At 45.4% G+C, this 20,635-nt stretch overlaps 1 protein-coding gene across 1 annotated transcript in view; it reads left to right on the top strand.

Moving 5' to 3' along the window:
• The first annotated feature begins 445 nt into the window (after positions 1–445).
• Positions 446–20,635, top strand: part of FUCA2 (alpha-L-fucosidase 2) — a 47,664-nt gene continuing 27,474 nt past the window's right edge. The window contains exon 1 of the mRNA XM_073575672.1: positions 446–876. Coding sequence (XP_073431773.1) covers positions 461–876 — 416 coding nt within the window. The 5' untranslated portion in view covers positions 446–460. The remainder of the gene's footprint in view (positions 877–20,635) is intronic.

Below are 20,635 nucleotides of genomic sequence, written 5' to 3'. Positions count from 1 at the left end.
TACTGTGGGAACAGTGCCGCCAAGGGAGGGAGGGGAGTATAAGCTTTATGCTATTGGGGCCAAAAATTTTGATCCTGGCAGTGGACAACCCCTTTAAGTCCACGTTCAGTATTTTACCTCAGTATCAGTAAGCCGAATCCAGGAGTGAAACAGTCAGGAAAAGTGGAATAGAAACACGTCACCACTTCTTGCGTTTTTCACCCACTTCTGGTTTTGGCTTACAAATACTGAGGTAAACTGAATACTGAATGTGTGAAGGCGGCCTCAAGTGGTGGTGTGCACCTAGTCTGAGGCAGTTATGTGATGCCTGCATGTCTGCACCATTACTTAGGTGGTGTTTGGCAGTCACAAGCAGGTATGTGTACTTAGCCCTTATAGCCTGCTGCTGCAATCATATATTTCCACGTTCATTTATGAAGACAGCAGGCTATGAAACATCCAGCTTCCACTATGAGGAGCTATGAGGCTGCCCGTGTCCATTACAATGCGGTGTCACGGGTCAGTTAGCTTTCTGCTTGCACACAGAGCCATCACACCGTGTCATGAGGTAAATCACGCCGCCTCTCATTGTCTAGCAGGAGTTTCCTCATGTCACAGTCGGAGCCTCGGAGGTCACGTGACAAGCCATCCGGGAGACAGGAAGAAGCTGCACTACCCCGAGGGGCTGCGGACGCCGGTGGACAATATGCTGCTCCCTCTGCTGGCTGCTCTGCTTCTCGTCCCCGCTCAGCTGGGGGCTGCTCGTGCCACCTATGAGCCCACCTGGGAGTCGCTGGACGCCAGGCCGATCCCTGACTGGTTTGATGAGGTGAAATTCGGTATCTTCATCCACTGGGGAGTATTCTCCGTCCCCAGCTTCGGCAGCGAGTGGTTCTGGTGAGCCGGGAGTGAGGGTGAAGAGGGCAGGAGTAGGTGTAATAATCAGTGACAACCTTCATTATATGGAGCAGACCTGAGCCCAGTACTAATGTGGGATAGTGAAGCTTGCATGCTCTTGGGGTTATTCATTTTAAAATAAAATTCCCTCTATACTTTGATACTCTATACCTCTCAAACATGGAAAAGTCATCCATCGGACTGGGCAGTATGCATGCCATGTTGGGGAGACGTGCCTACATTCCCCCCGGTCTTTGTGTGCTGGTGCGTCTTCCAGTCACCACTGCTCAGTGTGAATGTGCTGTGGATAGAGCGCGGTAGTCTAAGGCCTCTTTCACACATCAGGTTTTCGGCGTCAGGCGCGATCCGGCGCTTTTGACTAAAACCGGATCCGGCGAAATGCAATGCCGGATCCGGTTTCCCCCCCATTGACTTGCATTAGAGCCGGATCGAGCCGGATGGCCATGCGTTTCATCCGATTTTCGCCGGATCCGGCAATGTGACGCGATCCGGCGTCTGGAAAAAACGGCTACTGTAACGTTTTTTGTCTCCGGCGAAAAAGCCGGACACGCCGGATCCGGCGTGTCCGGCTTTTTCATACAATGAAAGCCTATGAGCGCCGCAATGCGCCTGATCCGGCGGCCGGATCCGGTTTCTTTGGTCTGAGCATGCTCAGTAGCTCTGCCCACAGGACATATATAAAAGCAAGACAATGGGACCCTCAGCCACACCCAACATGCCACCCAAGCCAAGAACCAGGAGCAGGAGAAGGCAGCAGACATCTGCAGCAGCAGCACCATCAGCACCACCCCAAATGGAGCAGCATGCTGAACAATGGGAGGGGAGTCCAGCAGCAGATGAGAGACGGTAATTATCAAATCCCCCATTCCTCCAAACTAGGGCTATGGAATATCAAGATATTCATTGGCCCTTTGTTTCTCTTTATTCAACAGCCGCCCAATAGATGCAGCAGCAGCAGCAGCAGCAGCAATGGCAGCAGCAGAAACACCACCCACAGCCATGGAGTCTGGCCATGAGGAAGACAGCACATCTTCTGGGAGCCCTCCCTCGCATCGTCAGCGTTTGACGGTAAGTTTTTATTTCCAAAATCCATCATCTCTGTAATATATGTGTATTCATTGCCTTTTATTTCAAAACAGGAATCACAAGATGAAGAGGAGCTCCCAGAAGAAGAAGGAAGGGGTGGACAGACACTTGGAGTGGGCTCACAATTGGTAAGTTTTTTGCATCAAACGCAGAAACACAACATCACACTACACACAACACATAGAAAACAATGTTCTGCAGACCACACACAGCAAACAAATGCCTACATCCAAAGACATAACATTTTTTGTTTTCTTCTCTAGTCTTCCCAATCTGGTGCTCGGCCAAGAGGTCCTCGCAGTGCCTCCCAGGGTCGTCGGCGACAGCAACGCGGCGGTCACCAGCGTGTAAGTATAAATATTTTTGCTTTGTTTTTTTTTGCACTTTTTATTTCATTTCTTTTGTGGAGGCTAATTATGTTATTTTTGTCTTTTTCTTTAACAGCCTTCACAGCATGCTCCCGACTCTGACGGTGAGGATGGAGGGATTGATGTGGACCGCCTCATCGATCTCGTCAGAGAAAGGGAGCCGCTCTGGAATATGGCTGACCGCCGCCACGCTGACCTGATCGTTACCCGACGACTCTGGGAGGAAATCTGTTCGCTCCTTGTGGACCGCTGGGAGGACCTCGAAGCTCGGGCCCAGATTAAAGAGCGTAAGTATATACAGTACCGGTTGCTTGATTTAAACCAGTGTTTCCCGAACTCCAGTCCTCATGGTCCCCACGGATCATGTGTTCAGGATTTCTATTTACTTTGGAAATCCTGAAAACATGACCCCTGGGGACCATGAGGACTGGAGTTTGGGAAACACTGATGTTGTATACTAACCACTTTGTCCTTTCTCGTTTCAGGGGAGAGAATTGTGAAGCGGTGGCGGTCTGTGAGGGATCGTTTCAAGAAGGAGTTCAATAAAGAGATGCGGGCCCCGAGTGGATCTGGAGGACGCAGGAGCAAGTACAAGTACGCACGAGCCCTGTCGTTCCTCCGGGAGACAATGCTCACCAGAAGGTAAATATTACACACCACATGTGACAAAAAAATGTTTAGATGTAACTTTTTTTTTTTCAGCCAGGGCCATACCATGTCACTATTTTAATTGTTTTTTTTTCTCTTTATTCCACAGCACGGTGAGCAGCACTCGGGAGCCTGCACGATTGGACCCTTCTGAGGCGATCCCTGAGGAGACCGGCACCGAGGGACACTTCGACCGCCCCGGTACATCTGCACCTTCCCAGCCTTCCCACACATTCGACCCATCTGTCCCATCCACCAGCACAGGAGCATCGTGGCCGCCTACATTACATGAAGCTGCTGGTGAGGAGATCGCTTTCCCTTTACCCCACCCTTCTGCCCCTGCCACCTCTAGTACACCTGCGGGTAACTGGGCGGCAGCGGCAGAGGGGTCAGGAAAAGACTTATGCGCCAGAGTTCTTGCATCTGAATGCATCTTTCCAGAACTGTCTAAAAGTCTTGTCAGAGCAAATCTCCGCAGGCTATCAGCAGATCAACTCCAGCATTCTGGAGGTGAAGACACTTCTGCAAACCATGCATTCAGAAGCAAGATCTTCGCCAAACCACACCTTTTTCAGGTCTGTTGTGGAGCGCATGGAAACGCTCTCTCCTGCCCAGCAGATGCATGTAATGCATTCATGCCACGCTGCTCTCCAGCAAGTTACCTCCCAACCTCCTCCTCCCACCACAGTAGTTCCTCCACCTGCACCCCCTCCAGCCACTTTCCATCCTCCCCCTCCTATTACATCTACACCCCCTCCAGCCACTTTCCATCCTCCCCCTCCTATTACATCTACACCCCCTCCAGCCACTTTCCATCCTCCCCCTCCTATTACATACCATCCACCTCCCCAGCACCAGCAACCTCCCCAGCACCAGCAACCTCCCCAGTACCAGCAACCTCCCCAGCACCAGCAACCTCCCCAGTACCAGCAACCTCCCCAGTACCAGCAACCTCCCCAGTACCTGCAACCTCCCCAGTACCTGCAAACTCCCCAGTACCAGCAACCTCCCCAGTACCAGACATCTCCCCACTTCCAGCAACCTGCCCCGTACCAGACATCTCCCCACTTCCAGCAACCTGCCCCGTACCAGACATCTCCCCACTTCCAGCAACCTGCCCCGTACCAAACTCCTTCCCCATGCAACTTGCCATCAACATCATCTGCTCCTACAGTCCCTGCCCAACCCTCCACTCCACCACCCACCACCTCTTCTGCTTCCCACATGTCCACCCATTCTGTAGTTTTTTCCACACCTTCACCTCTAACTGTTCCTTCCCCACCACAATCCCAGTCCTCTCTCCACACTCCCAGTGTCGAAGTGTCCCGCAGCCCCTCCAGCAGTATTTCCACCACACACTACACAGAGTTATAATGTGTGTATTTAAATAAAAATGACCAGTTTTATGGTTTCAAAGCTTTATTAAACAAGTTTATTAAAATTTTAAAAAAGTTTACTAAAAAAAACATTTTTCAATAAAAGTTAAATTATTTTACACTGGTTGTCTGTCATTTCTTTCTGTGGCGAAAAAGGTTAAATACAGGGTATTTAAAAGGTGAAATGGTATTCAAAACTAGGTATATAACTGTGGGTAAATTTTAGCTTTTTGCCACAGTTGTGTTCCTGGTTGTGTTTGAAGCAAAGTATTTCACCTAAAAAGTTGTGTTTATTGTTGGTGATTTCCTAACAATGTACACAACTTTTGTTAAAAGGTGAAATACTTTGCATAAAACACAACCAGGTACACACCTGTGGCCTAAAGCTAAAAATAGAGACCATGACAAGATAGCCAACTTTGGTTGGCAAAGGTATATACTGTTGGTACAGAAGGTACACAAGTTTGGTTAGGGCACAAATCTTTCACACTCTGTCATCCTGCCAGTGTACTCTGCCTTGAGGTGACATAAAGTATAGTGCAAAATTGTCCCTCATTACTGAAACCGTCACAGAACTTCTAGTGGTAATGTCATGGTAATCTTGCAAGGTGGTTTCTTCAGAGGTGTCCTCAATGGAAATGGGTTCCTTGCAGATAACAAAATTGTGGAGTACCACGCACGCTTTGATCACCTCGTCCACAGTTTCTGTCTTGAGGTTGATCGCAGTCAATAGGACCCGCCATTTGGCTGTCAGAATACCAAAGGTACATTCAACCATTCTTCTTGCTCTTGTGAGGCGGTAATTAAAAATGCGTTTTGGTCTTGTCAATCCTCTGCTAGAGTACGGTTTCAAAAGGTGTTCTGACAGCTGGAAGGCTTCATCCCCTACACAGACAAATGGCATAGGTGGACCAGATGTTTGCGGCAGCGGTCTAGGTGGTGGGAACTGGAAGGTGTTTCCATACAGTTTACGCCCCATGGCAGACAGTTTGAAAACTTGAGAGTCATTGGAGCGGCCATAGGCCCCAATATCAACCGCAATAAATTTGTATTCCGCGTCAGCGATGGCCATGAGGACAATTGAAAAATATTTCTTGTAATTGAAATATTCCGATCCCGATCCAGCTGGCTTTACAATGCGGATATGTTTCCCGTCCACAGCGCCCAAGCAGTTGGGAAACTGACATATCTGTTGAAACTTGTCAGCAATTTCAATCCACCTCTCTGTTGTGGGCTCTGGTAAAAACTCTTCAGCTAAGGAGTCCCACAGTGCACGGCATGTGTACTTCACAATTCCAGATATGGTGGAAATCCCGAGTATGTACTGGAAATGCAGTGACGAAAGGGATTCTCCAGTTGCAAGAAATCTGTGGGGAATTAAAAAACAATAAATTAGTTTTAAATCACAGCATTACATACCAAAACTGAGCTATAACACTTGGAGATACAAACTACCACCAACAAGATTGCAGTGAAAGTGTGCTCTGATGCGATCACATCCAATAAATGTGGCTTACCTTAAAGTCACCATCAGACGCTCTGCGGGTGAAACAGAGAAGCGGCAATAGGTGTCCGCTTTTCTTATGAGGTGTGCAATGCGCTCCACCAAGTAATCAAAATTCTCCATTTTCATCCTAACATATCCAAAAAATGTATCCGGGTTTCGTCGAAGGTCCATGCAGAGTGTAGAATAGACCCCACGCGTCATTCTCTTGGCTGTGATGGGGTGGATCCACAAACGTCGTCTACGATGCCTGATGCGCTGCTGTCTCGCTCTCTCCTTCTCCAGAACAATCACCCTCAAACGATTCGCCTCCGCTATAAAATCCGCCAAATTCTTCAAAATATTTCCAATGACAACATCCATCTTCGCCAGTAACTTGCTCTTCTCTCCAACCTGCACTTTCTCCTCGACAACCTGTCAAAGAAGGGCTGTAGGAACACTCTATATATAGTTTTCCAGTAGCCAATCCCGTTCGGAAGGCCACAAGGGTCAATTTTAAAAACCGGATCCGGTGTAATCCGTCGAAAAACGGATAGAAAAACGGATGAACCGGATGAGACGGATCCGGTTTTGTCTGTCAAGAAAAAGACGGATCCGGCAGAAAACCGGATCCGTCACATCCGGTTTTACTAAACATTTGCCGGATCCGGCGTTCCGGCATGACGCCGGATCGCGCCTGACGCCGAAAACCTGATGTGTGAAAGTAGCCTAAGGCTATGTGCACACGTTGCGGATTCTGCTGCGTTTCCGCCGACAAAGTACAGTACAGTGAAACCCTATGGGGTTTCAAAACCGCTGTGCTCACGGTGCGTTTTTTATCTGCGCGGTTTTGCTGCGGTTTACAAACCGCAGCATGTCAATTGTTTGGGCGTTTTCCGCAGCGGTTTCACACCTTTACCATAGTAGAGGTGTGAAACCGCAGGGCAAAACCGCAGGATAAACCACAGGTCACTTGACCTGCGGTTTTACCTGCGGATCCGCACCGAAAAAAACGCAGATGAATCTGCAGCGTGTGCACATAGCCTTAGGGTATGTGCACACGTTGTGGATTCTGCTGTGGATTTGGCCCTGCGGATCTGCAGCAGTTTTTGCTGCGGTGTACAGTACCTTTATTTTCAATGGAAAACAAAAACCGCAGTGCACATGCTGCGGATTTTTCCACAATTTCAAATCCGCAGCATGTCACTTCTTTGTGCAGAACTTACAGCGGTTTCACACCTGCTCCATTGTCCAGGTGTCAAACCGCAGGGGAAAACTGCAGGTTAATCCACAGATAAACCGCAGGTCTTTTGACCTGCGGATTTTGCAAAATCCATGCGGAAAAATCCGCAGCAGAATCCACAACGTGTGCACACACCCTTAGGCTACTTTTACACATGCCGGGTTTTTTGCAGGCCGTTTTGCCGTGATTTTTTCACTGCCATATATACGGCCATACGGGACACGGCGCTCCGATGTATTTTTGCGGGCCATTTTTGTGGCCCCATTAGAAATCTATTGGGGCCGCAAAAGCGGCCCGCAAAAACATGGCAAGTGTAAAAGAAGCCTTAAACAGTGCTTAAAGGGATTGTCCAGGAGCAAACAATTCATGCCCTATCCATGGACTAGATCCAAAAGGAAAGGGAGACCGCACTCGATAAGCTGGTGAAGATATCGCTTGATTTATTGGCACATGCGGTACGTGTCGGCCGGGGGAGTGATATCAGGAGAGGAAAAACAGCTGACAACGGCACACCACCAGAAGTTATATGGTAACAGCGGTGCCGTCCGTGTTTTTTTCCTCATTCTTCACATGTTACTATCCATGGACTAGCTCATCAATAAAAGACCAGTGGGGGCCAACACCCGGCACCCAATCAGCAGCAGCCATATAAGCGACAGATGTGACGGAACACTTATGAGCCGTACATGGGACAATGGCGGTTACCGAATTTTGCGCTTTGTATCCCATTTACCGTATATACTCGAATATAAGTCGAGATTTTCAGCCCAAAAAATTGGGCTGAAAGTCCCCCTCTCGTCTTATATTCGAGTCATATACAAAGGGGGTCAGAGGGGGGAGGGGGGGCGGGGGTGTCAGGTCATACTTACCCGCCCTGACGCTGTCTCTTGAGCCCCCAGCTTCTCCCCGTGCTCTCTCTTCCTGCCTTCAGCGGTCATGTGGTGCCGCTCATTAAAACTCATGAATATGCGCATATTAATGAGCGGTATCACAAGACCGCTGAATGCAGGAAGAGAGAGCGCGGAGAAGCTGGGGACTCAAGCGACAGCGTCAGGACGGGTAAGTATAGCGATACTCACCTGTCCTGCGTCCATGGCTGCTTGCTGCTGTCTGTCATCGGTCAGTGACTTCAGAGGGCGCGGTGACGTGGTTAGTGCGCGCCGCGCCCCCTGCAGTCTGAACGTCACTGACTGATGACGTGCAGATAGCGGTGAGCAGCCATGGACGCAGGACAGGTGAGAATCTGACACCCAGCGACGGAGAGGTGAGTATGTCATTTTTTTTATTTTTACATGCAGCAGCAGCATGGGGGCAGCATATGAGGGAACAATCTATGGAGCTATTTATGGGGGCAGCATATGAGGGAACAATCTATGGAGCTATTTATGGGGGCAGCATATAAGGGAACAATCTATGGAGCTATTTATGGGGGCAGCATATGGGGGAACAATCTATGGAGCTATTTATGGGGGCAGCATATGAGGGAACAATCTATGGAGCTATTTATGGGGGCAGCATATAAGGGAACAATCTATGGAGCTATTTATGGGGGCAGCATATGGGGGAATAATCTATGGAGCTTCTTCTGGGGACACCATATGGGGGAATAATCTATGGAGCATTTCCCACCCTAGACTTATACTTGAGTCAATAAGTTCTCCCAGTTTTTTGTGGCAAAATTAGGGGGGTCGACTTATACTCGGATCGACTTATACTCGAGTATATACGGTAAGTGAAATGAACTTTTTTGTGTGATTATCTGGTTAATGGAGTGGTCTTTTGAATGTTGTCTATATGCTCCAATATTTGATTCACAGACAAATCAGTTCTCTTCCTTTGTACGGATGAGGGCCAAATGCCCCGAAACACATATCTGCAGAGGCAACTAAAACTTTCCCTGGGAGAAGCATTGCTTCCATAGGATAATGACTCATTTCAAATTGGACCAGACATGACCAGTTTTGGCAGCACACAAAGGCCATAGGAGTATGTGCATCGGTGCTAGGCTTTGTTTTTTTATGGTCTTTAGCAAATGGGTGTGACTCACAGGGTAATAATGCAGGGTACCCTAAAGAAATTCCCCAAAGAATCCTGTAAGCCACGTCTCGTTGGTAAAGACCATAAAAATAGCACGAAATAAATAGGATCACATCTTGGGACTGTGTGGTGGACTAGTATAAAAGCTAAAGCTGGTTTACTTGGGCAGCTAGAATAAAATAAAATCAGGTCCTCTCTTTAAGCGGATCATACTCCTGTGGGTAGGGCTGATGTTGGATGAGGGTTGGTCGAGCTGGGCAATTGCACAGTAGCAGTGACTTGCCTGCGCAGAAGCAGGATGAAGACACTACCATTAGAAGGGTGGATAAGGTACCCATAACCACGAGAGTGCATGGCACATGCGTGGGATTACAGCGCCGCAATGCACGTCACTGAGTAGTGTGACGTGCATGGGAGGGGGGTAGTATCGTGATGAAAAGAGGAGGCAGGGATTTCTTCCAGGCACCACTTGTCTTGGATCCTGGAAGAAATCATTAACATAAAAGATGAAAAGTGCATTTCTCAACATCTAGACTGCAGCTTTAAGGCATACAGGTAAGACTAGTTTAACCATTCTATTACCTGTATGACCTTAGTAATAGCTTAAAAGCATCCCGGGGGTGACAGATTCTCTTTAACCAGGATCAATGGTGGTCTCAATGCTGAGCTATATGTGAGTATCCTACAAGATGAGTTACTTCATACACTCGAGTACTATGGGCTTGAAAAGGACGACAGTTTTCCAGCAGGACAACGACCCAAAGCATACGTCAAGATTGGCGAATAAATGGTTCAGTGACAGTGAAGTAGAGGTGCTGGAAAGGCCCCCACAGTCCCCAGACATCAACCCAATCAAACACTTGAGGGTAGAATTGAAGAAAAAACTATACATACCCAAGTGAGTTGATCAGTGTGCACCAACTTTGGGAACGTGTAGAAGAGACCTGGGATCAGATTTCGGTCGAGATATGTTTGAATCTCATCGAGAGCATGCCCAGAAGGATTCAGGCAGTGTTGAAAGCCAAAGGTGGATTTGCAAAGTAATAAAAATTAAAATTTAGATTTATATGAGCAAAACAGTAACAATGCAGTAGTCTCACATTTGAAGCAGTAGTGGATGGTGAGATATGGAGCCTGGAAGTCAAAACCTCAAAATATTGTTACCATTTTGCTCGTTAGTGTAGCTACACACACATATATACACAAAAACTGATCGGGAATAAGAGAATAGCTGTACATTACAGCTGACGCACTGCAGTATCAGACCCACTGGTATTGGGTCTGATTAACCCCTTAAATACCGCTGTCAATCGCGACAGCGATAATTAAGTTGTTACAAGGGGGTCACAAGACCCCTTTAGTAACCATCGGACCCCGCGATGAGAATCGCGGGTCCCAATGGTTACCATGGTACCCGGAGGTCATGTGATGACCCCAGGGTATGGTGGCCTGTGAGATCCAGCAATAGCTGCCCAGATTTACTACTATCGTAAAGTACAATATGACAAAAGCATTCTCAGAATCAGTGGGATCAGTTGAATTGTTCCAGAGTTATAACTTCATAAATTGGCAATGGTCAGAATTGTAAAATTTGGCTTGGTCATTAAGGTCAAAATTGGCTGTCAGTAAGGGGTTAATACTAGCATATGAAATGCCCAAAGTAGTAAATTCTCACAGTAAATACACAAACTCTGAATTATAGAAGTGAGATCATGAGGTCTGCTTTCACATCGTAGAGTAATCAAAATTCACAAAATGCCTAGTTCAGTGGCAAACTCCAAATATCAAATCATCTTATGAGGAAATTAAGAAGTCATATTGCCATAAAAATAGAAATTTTATTCAATAAAATTTAAAAAGATAAAAGATACAACCAATCCGTATATGTGTTTAAAATATGGGTACAGTCAATGCAAAAAAGAACGGTCACTGGAGATATGAAAACAACCAGACTGTATGTACTAATCACAAATTAGTAAACTGTACGCAAAGTGTTCATATGCAGGCATATAGAGCAACCAGAAGGCCTACAAAAGTGCATAGTGCATATAACAACCAGTAAATATAAGAGAGTACATACTATGTCCAGTAGTAGTAGTTGCGTGATGCTTCTTCCAGGAGGGCGTGTGCAGATATTGTCTCCTAAGTGCGTATTTATACGGCGCGATTATTAATGGCGACGGCGGTATAGTAGCGGCGCTTCCGTTCACATGACCTGTCCGACGTCAGTGCGGGTCTGCGTCATGTGACATCTGGCTCCTCCTCCGTTCGACATGTCAGAGCTGGAGAGGAGATCAAGACGCCCATGGAGACGCGTTGCCGCGGCGACGTCCATAGGCAGGAAATGGGCGGGAGCGCTCCCCGCCGTGATGGATTGTCATAGACATCTGCAGGAAAGGAATGAGCGGTGAACCTTTGCTGCTGGGAAAGCTATCGTACTGGCTTGTAGGAGGCCATGACCCAGTGTGAATATAGACTAAGCATAAGTGGGGCTATGCCCATAAACAAGGTATATACATGGATTTGTAACCGGGCACAACTATATCCGCAAAAAGGAACATATGTGTGGTTAATCATGCCACACAAAGAAATAATAGTAAATAAATAATAAACAAATAAAGAAGAAGGGAAGGAATATATATATATATATATATATATATATATATATATATATAGGAAAGATGTATATCTTTGTACCGTGTTAGCCAGTGGATAGAAAAATATTCAGGATTGAGAGTCCTCAGTAGTTGATACCTTTTAATGGCTAACTGAAAAGATGGTAACACATTGCAAGCTTTCGAGACTACTCAGGTCACTTCATCAGGCTAGACTAATACAAAATCTGAAGTCACATATTTATGCACAATACAGCCTAGAAAAAATGCAATAGATAAGACAAGTGACGTGAAGCAGAACTATCAATATGGGAGAGGGAAAAACATAAATATAAACATTGGACCAGTTCATAGATAAGGAGTCCGGATGTTTTATGGTCCTCTGATTGGGGTCTAGTTTTAAAAGGAAATTCCTTAATTGATGTAAAAAGACATAAATCCATGCGACACATTCATTCCAGCACTGAGAGTGTCAAAGTTCGTCATAAATTTGTACTCCCAAACTCGTCTCTCTCTCTGAGAATTGAAGTTACCTTTCAATACCAGTAATTTCATAACCACGCTGCTGTGATCAGGGATACAGAAATGTTTTGCCACAGGTAGATCCATTCTTTTTTCTCTTATTGTGTGACGATGAGCATTCATCCTTGTTCTAAGCTTTTGCCCAGTCTCCCCCACATACAGACCCCCAGTTGGACATTTAGTACAAATAATTAAGTACACCACATTAGATGTAATGCAGGTGAAAGTACCTGGGATATTGTAGTCCTGATGTGAGTTGGGGATCTTTATCTTGTCCGTGGTCATTATAAATGGACAGGTTTTACATTTTTTCTGGTTGCAAGGAAAGGTTCCTGCAGCTGTTGGAGAGGACAGGGAGCTTCTGACAATGATGCTTCTTAAATTTGGGGGCTGCCTAAAACACAGCAGTATCCCTGATCACAGCAGCGTGGATATGAAATTACTGGTATTGAAAGGTAACTTCAATTCTCAGAGAGAGAGACGAGTTTGGGAGTACAAATTTATGACGAACTTTGACACTCTCAGTGCTGGAATGAATGTGTCGCATGGATTTATGTCTTTTTACATCAATTAAGGAATTTCCTTTTAAAACTAGACCCCAATCAGAGGACCATAAATATCCGGACTCCTTATCTATGAACTGGTCCAATGTTTATATTTATGTTTTTCCCTCTCCCATATTGATAGTTCTGCTTCACGTCACTTGTCTTATCTATTGCATTTTTTCTAGGCTGTATTGTGCATAAATATGTGACCCTTCAGATTTTGTATTAGTCTAGCCTGATGAAGAGACCTGAGTAGTCTCGAAAGCTTGCAATGTGTTACCATCTTTTCAGTTAGCCATTAAAAGGTATCAACTACTGAGGACTCTCAATCCTGAATATTTTTCTATATATATATATATATATATATATATATATATACATACACACACACACACACATAAAAAATAATAAATTAATATACATACAGTAAGTGGGACATAAAGAAGACAAAATAGTGAATAAGATACGCAACCCTGAAAATGTGCCATATCTGTACATATTAAAAATAAAATCAGACAGTGCTATGTGTCAACATGTTCAGTAAATAGATGCCATATATAAATGTTGAACATATTGTATATTTTATATTATGCAGGTGCCACAACATATAAACAATCAGTTCGTAAGTGACATAACAAGTGCAACCGAGTAGAAGAGGATGTGCCAGACATCAATGCCAAGTGCATTACTATAAGTACATAGTAACATAGTTAGTAAGGCCGAAAAAAGACATTAGTCCATCCAGTTCAGCCTATAAAATTCTGTCAGAATAAATCCCCAGATCTACGTCCTTCTAAAGAACCTAACAATATCTGTAAGATACAATATTGTCACGCTCCAGGAAGACATCCAGGCCTCTCTTGAACCCTTCGACTGAGTTCGCCATCACCACCTCCTCAGGCAGGGAATTCCAGATTCTCACTGCCCTAACTGTAAAGAATCCTCTTCTATGTTGGTGGAAAAACCTTTTCTCCTCCAGACGCAGAGAATGCCCCCTTGTGACCGTCACCTTCCTTGGTATAAACAGATCCTCGGAGCGATATTTGTATTGTCCCCTTATATATTTATACATGGTTATTAGATCGCCCCTCAGTCGTCTTTTTTCTAGCCTAAATAATCCTAATTTTGCTAATCTCTTTAGGTATTGTAGTTCCCCCATCCCCTTTATTAATTTTGTTGCCCTCCTTTGTACCCGCTCTAGTTCCATTATATCCTTCCTGAGCACTGGTGCCCAAAACTGTACACAGTACTCCATGTGCGGTCTAACCAGAGATTTGTACAGAGGAAGTATAATGCTCTCATCATGTGTATCCAGACCTCTTTTAATGCACCCCATGATCCTCTTTGCCTTGACAGCCGCTGCCTGTCACTGGCTGCTCCAGGTAAGTTTATCATTAACTAGGATCCCTAAGTCCTTCTCCATGTCAGATTTACCCAATGGTTTACTGTTCAGTGTGTAATGGTGATATGGATTCCTTCTTCCCATGTGTATAACTTTACATTTATCATTGTTAAACTGCATCTGCCACCTTTCGGCCCAAGTTCCCAACTTATCCAGATCCATCTGTAGCAGAATACTATCTTCTCTTGTATTGACTGCTTTACATAGTTTTGTATCATCTGCAAATATCGATATTTTACTGTGGAAACCTTCTACCAGATCGTTAATAAATATGTTGAAGAGAATAGGTCCCAACACCGACCCCTGCGGTACCCCACTGGTCACTGCGACCCAGTTAGAGAATATACCATTTATAACCACCCTCTGCTTTCTATCACTAAGCCAGTTACTTACCCATTTACACACATTTTCCCCCAGACCCAGCATTCTCATTTTGTGTACCAACCCCTTGTGTGGCACGGTATCAAACACTTTGGAAAAATCAAGATATACCACATCCAATGACTTACCTTGGTCCAGTCTATAGCTTACCTCTTCATAAAAACTGATTAGATTTGCTTGACAGGAGCGATTCCTCATAAACCCATGCTGATATGGCGTTAAACAGTTATTCTCATTGAGATAATCCAGAATAACATCCCTCAGAAACCCTTCAAATATTTTACCAACAATAGAGGTTAGACTTACTGGCCTATAATTTCCAGGTTCACTTTTAGAGCCCTTTTTGAATATTGGTACGACATTTGCTATGCGCCAGTCCTGTGAAACAGAGCCCGTCGCTATAGAGTCTCTAAATATAAGAAATAATGGTTTGTCTATTACATTACTTAGTTCTCTTAGTACTTGTGGGTGTATGCCATCCGGACTCGGAGATTTACCGTATTTTTCGGACCATAAGACGCACTTTTTTCCCCCAAAATTTTGGGGGAAAGTGGGGGGTGCATCTTATGGTCGCCATATACTCACCTCCGGGGCTCTGCGGTGCGGTGGTGGCAGCGGACGGGGCTCTGCGGGGCGGTGGTGGTGGCGGGCTGTGCTCCGGTGCAGGGGCGGCGGCTCCGCCGGCATTTCCTCCAAGCCCGGAGGCCCCCCGCACTTCCCTTGCTGGCCACCGAAACATGGCGGTAGCCAGCAAGGGATGTGCGGGGGGCCTCCGGGCTTGGAGGAAATGCCGGCGGAGCCGCCGCCCCGCAGAGGCCCCCCTCCCCCAGCACAACTGCCCCTCAGGACAGCTGCCCCAGCCCCACGACAGCTGCCCCAGCCCCACGACAGCTGCCCCAGCCTCAGGACAGCTGCCCCAGCCCCACACAGCTGCCCCAGCCTCAGGACAGCTGCCCCAGCCCCACACAGCTGCCCCAGCCTCAGGACAGCTGCCTCAGGACAGCTGCCCCAGCCTCAGGACAGCTGCCCCAGCCTCAGGACAGCTGCTCCAGCACAGCTGCCCCAGCCTCAGGACAGCTGCCCCAGCCTCAGGACAGCTGCCCCAGCACAGCTGCCTCTGCCCCAGCACAGCTGCCCCAGCACAGCTGCCCCTGCCCCAGCGCAGCTGCCCCAGCACAACCAACCTGCCCCAGCACAGAGCCGCCACCGCACGAGCCTGGACCACTGAATGACCCCTGTGACTACTCCACCTGTGCCGGATCCCTTCCCAGGTAAGCTGAATTCGGACTGTAAGACGGACCCCCATTTGACACATTATTTTTTTCCCTATTTTCCTTCTGAAAATTGGGGTGCGTCTTATGGTCCGGTGCGTCTTATAGTCCGAAAAATACGGTATCTATTTTAATCTTATTTAGCTGGATTTGCACCTCTTCTTGGGTTAGATTGGTGACCCTTAATATAGGGTTTTTTGTCTCTCAGCATTTCACCTAGTATTTCATTTTCCACCGTGAATACCGGTGAATCACAATTTTTTAATGGGCCTACACTTTCACTTTTGATTCTTTTACTATTGATATAGTTGAAGAACAGCTTGGGATTAGTTTTACTCTCCTTAGCAATGTGCTTCTCTGTTTCCATTTGGCAGCTTTAATTATTTTTTTAGATAAAGAATTTTTCTCATTATAGTTTATTTAGAGCTTCAACGGTGCCATCCTGCTTTAGTAGTTTAAATGCTTTCTTTTTACTGTTAATTGCCCCTCTTCTTTGTTTAGCCACATTGGGTTTTTCCTATTTCTTGTCCTTTTATTCCCACAAGGTATAAACCACTTACAGTGCCTATTAAGGATGTTCTTAAACATTTCCCATTTATTTTCTGTATTCTTATTTCTGAGGACATTGTCCCAGTCAACCAGATTAAGGGCATCTCTAAGCTGGTCAAACTTTGCCTTCCTAAAGTTCAGTGTTTTTGTGACTCCCTGACATGTCCCCCTAGCGAAAGACAAGTGAAACTGTACAATATTGTGGTCGCTATTTCCTAGATGCCCAACAACCTGCAGATTTGTTATTCTGTCAGGTCTGTTAGATAGTATTAGGTCTAAAAGTGCTGCTCCTCTGGTTGGATTCTGCACCAATTGTGAAAGATAATTATTCTTGGCTATTAGCAGAATCCTGTTGCCTTTATGGGTTTCGCAGGTCTCTGTTTCCCAGTTAATATCCGGGTAGTTAAAGTCCCCCATAACAAGGACCTCATTATGGGTTGCAGCTTCATCTATCTGCCTTAGTAGTAAACTTTCCATGATTTCTGTTATATTTGGGGGTTTGTAACAGATCCCAAAGAGAATTTTGTTACTATTTTTCCCTCCATGTATTTTTACCCATATGGATTCGACATCCTCATTCCCTTCACTAATATCTTCCCTTAAAGTGGACTTTAGACAAGACTTTACATAAAGACAAACCCCTCCTCTCCGATTTTTACTATCCTTTCTAAACAGACTGTAACCCTGTAAGTTAACTGCCCAGTCATAGCTTTCATCTAACCATGTCTCGGTTATTCCCACTATGTCATAGTTACCTGTAGATATTTCTGCTTCTAGTTCTTCCATCTTGTTTGTCAGGCTTCTGGCGTTTGCGAGCATGCATTTTAGAGAATTTTGCTTTGTTCCAATCTCCTCCCTGTTGATTGTTTTAGAAATTTTCTTACCTCCCTTCTGAGTATGTTGTCTTGGATCTTCTTTGCCACACCTCATATCATTCATCAGTATAATATCTGGTTTCATGTTCGTGTCTAACGTTTTTCTTCCCATCCCCTCTTCTTCTAGTTTAACGCTCTCCTGATGTGTAGCGAGTCTTCTGGCGAATGTGTGTTTCCCAGGTTTGTTGAGGTTTAGTCAGTCTCTGGCGAGGAGTCTATCGTACAGGTAATTCACACCGTGGTCCAGGAATCCGAATCCTTGATATCTGCACCATCGTCTTAGCCAGTTGTTCGCATCAAGGATCCTGTTCCATCTCCTGGTGCCATGCCCGTCTACTGGAAGGATAGAAGAAAAAACTACCTGTGCATCCAGTTCCTTTACAAATTATCTTATAATTACAAATGCAAATTATCTTCCTCAAGCTTCAATCCCTGGTTCGGCGATGCTTTCCAAGCAGCTGGTCCCAGCTGTATCCAACGATCTTCTTGCTTAGGGAGACTCTTCGCTTTTCCCAGAAGGCACCTGGAATATGCAAATTATCTTCCTCAAGCTTCAATCCCTGGTTCGGCGATGCTTTCCAAGCAGCTGGTCCCGGCTGTATCCAACGATCCTCTTGCTTAGGGAGACTCTTCGCTTTTCCCAGAAGGCACCTGGAATATGCCAGTTATCTTCCTCAAGCTTCAATCCCTGGTTCGGCGATGCTTTCCAAGCTGCTGGTCGCAGCTGTATCCAACGATCCTCTTGCTTAGGGAGACTCTTCGCTTTTCCCAGAAGGCACCTGGAATATGCAAATTATCTTTCTCAAGCTTCAATCCCAGGAATAGAAGATATATTGTATATACACATACTCCCTGGGGATATAAATACCAAATAACCCATTAAAAAATAAATAAATGAAATATATCAGAATAAGGCATCCTCTATGAAAAAAATCCTTTTTGGGTGGTTATTCAATCCTCTGTCTATTCGTTTGCTCATTCCATGGCTATGAAGATTCTTTGAGAGATTCCCGAAAACAGCCGCCGCATTCCTCCGTAATATGCGCCAAAAATGAATATAGGTACTAAAAAAGGAAATATACAAATAAAAACAATTAAAACCATATATATAAACAAGGAGCAAAATTACAGAAAAGGGGCATAGCTCAATACTTCATTGAGCCCCAGAGGTTGAACAGATTGGATTTTATAAATCCAATGGGACTCCAGCTGCGCTAAGGTTTTCCTCCAATTTCCACCCCGCAAATTTATGTGGACTCTATCTATACCTGTGACTTTGAGGGCTGTGGCATCGCAGTTATGAAACATCTTAAAGTGTTTAGGTATGGGTTTCAGAGTTGTCCAGTCATCGCTATTCTGAGCATTAAGAATGTCCCGATAGTGTTCCCTTACTGTAACCCTTAATGGTCTTGAAGTAAGACCCACGTAAATTTTTGGGCAAGGGCAAACCGCATAGTAGATAACGCTAATCGTTGGTAATGTGTTGCGTAATAGTAAATTCCCTCTTACCGTCACTTGATTGGAAGGTACTGGCTCTCAACATGTTAGGGCAGGCTATGCATGCTCCGCAAGGGTAAAATCCCCACTTAGGTCCTTTAGATCCGAAAGCTTTATTCAGTTGCCGTCTGGGATAATGGCTGTGAACCAATTGATCCTTCAGATTTGGCGATCACCTATAAGTAATAGATGGTTGTTCAGGGATGTATTTTGCATGGGTGCGGTCCATTTGAAGGATGGGCCAAAATTGATTTAGAATATTTCTCATCTCCATCCATTGGTGGTTATAGGTCAATATAAATAGTACCTTTAATTCATTCGAAGGCTTAGTAACGGGTTGTAACAAATCAGTTCTTCCTCCTGAGCCCATTCTTAATGTTTCTCTTTGAGTATCCCTGTTCTCGAAATCTGCGTGACAAAAGGTCAGCGTGTTCAGAAAACATCCTTTCGTTAGAGAAAATTCTTTTGGTTCTCAAGAATTGCCCGGTGGGGATTCCATTTATGAGGGGTATAGGATGTGAGGATCCAGCGTGCAGTAATGAGTTGACCACCGTCTCTTTACGAAACACATTAGTTTGTAATATGCCATGAATACCCTTAGAGATTAGAAGGTCCAAAAAATCAATACTATCCCGGCTGTACTTGCATGTCAATTTGATGTTTAGCTTATTATCATTCAAAATGGCTATGAAGGTGAGGAGATCCTGCTCTGAGCCCTGCCATATGAGCAAAATGTCATCAATATAGCGGGCCCACAGCAGGACCCCCTCAATGAAAGCCACCGGGTTGGTGAAAAAAATGGATTGTTCCTATTTCCCCAAAAAGAGATTTGCGTAAGAGGACGCGAATGCCGCCCCCATTGCGGTACCCTGTTTTTGCAGATGGATACCCTCCTTGAATGTAAAGTAATTATGCTCTAAAGCAAATTTAAGACGTTCCAAAAGGAAATCAATTAACCCAGACTCATAATTTTAAAGGTGTAAAAAAGTCTTAACCACCTGTATACCATTTTGATGGTGTATAGAGGGACTCAATGTCCATAGTGACCTTGATTTTTCGTAATACATCTCCTGTATCTTTAAGATATGAAGGTAAATTACTAACTAGGGGTTTGAGATAAAAATACAAATACCTGCTGATGGTTTTGCATAAATTACCATTACCTGAAACTATAGGGTGACCGGGGGGAGTTGTAGAATCCTTATGGATCTTGGGGATAAAATAAAGGGCCTGTCACACTAAGCGATATCGCTAGCAATATTGCTATAACGTCACTGGTTTTTGTGACGTTATAGCGATATCGCCATGTCTGATACTTACCTCCGACCGCTCCCCCGCTGGTTATCGCTGATCGTGCGAGAACGTCCTGGACCGTTTCTCATCGTCAGCTTCCTGCTGGGCTTCCTGCTGTGATGACGAGCGACGCGTGGTTGCGGGCAGGAGGACGTCAGGATCGCCTCGTCTGACAGGTAAGTAGCGACCCCCGACCCCTGCGATGTCGCTGTTGAGATCTGCCTGTGTGGCAGCTCACTAGCGACCACTCAGCGATGTACCAGCGATCCTGACCGCATCATATCGCTGGTCGGGATCGCTGGTGCATCACTAAGTGTGACAGTACCTTAAATGTAGGCCATTCTCGGGTATTCAGGGACTAAGTGATTCTTAAGATCTTTATTAATGATTCCATTATCAAAAGCCCTGTCCAGAATTTGTTGTAATTCATCCTGAAATTTGGATGTGGGGTTGAGGTATTGGAGGTATGATATATTTCATTTGGCTGCCTATTCTTACTTATTTGTCAATCTGCCCTTTAAGGCTACATTCACATGTAGCGGAACTC

The sequence above is a fragment of the Dendrobates tinctorius genome, unplaced genomic scaffold (genome assembly GCF_039654945.1).
Source record: "Dendrobates tinctorius isolate UK_male_01 unplaced genomic scaffold, ASM3965494v1 ptg000046l, whole genome shotgun sequence".
In the NCBI taxonomy this organism is placed as follows: domain Eukaryota; kingdom Metazoa; phylum Chordata; class Amphibia; order Anura; family Dendrobatidae; genus Dendrobates; species Dendrobates tinctorius.
The sequence above is the reverse complement of the archived record's forward strand: the minus strand, read 5'-3'. Positions and strand labels throughout refer to the sequence as shown.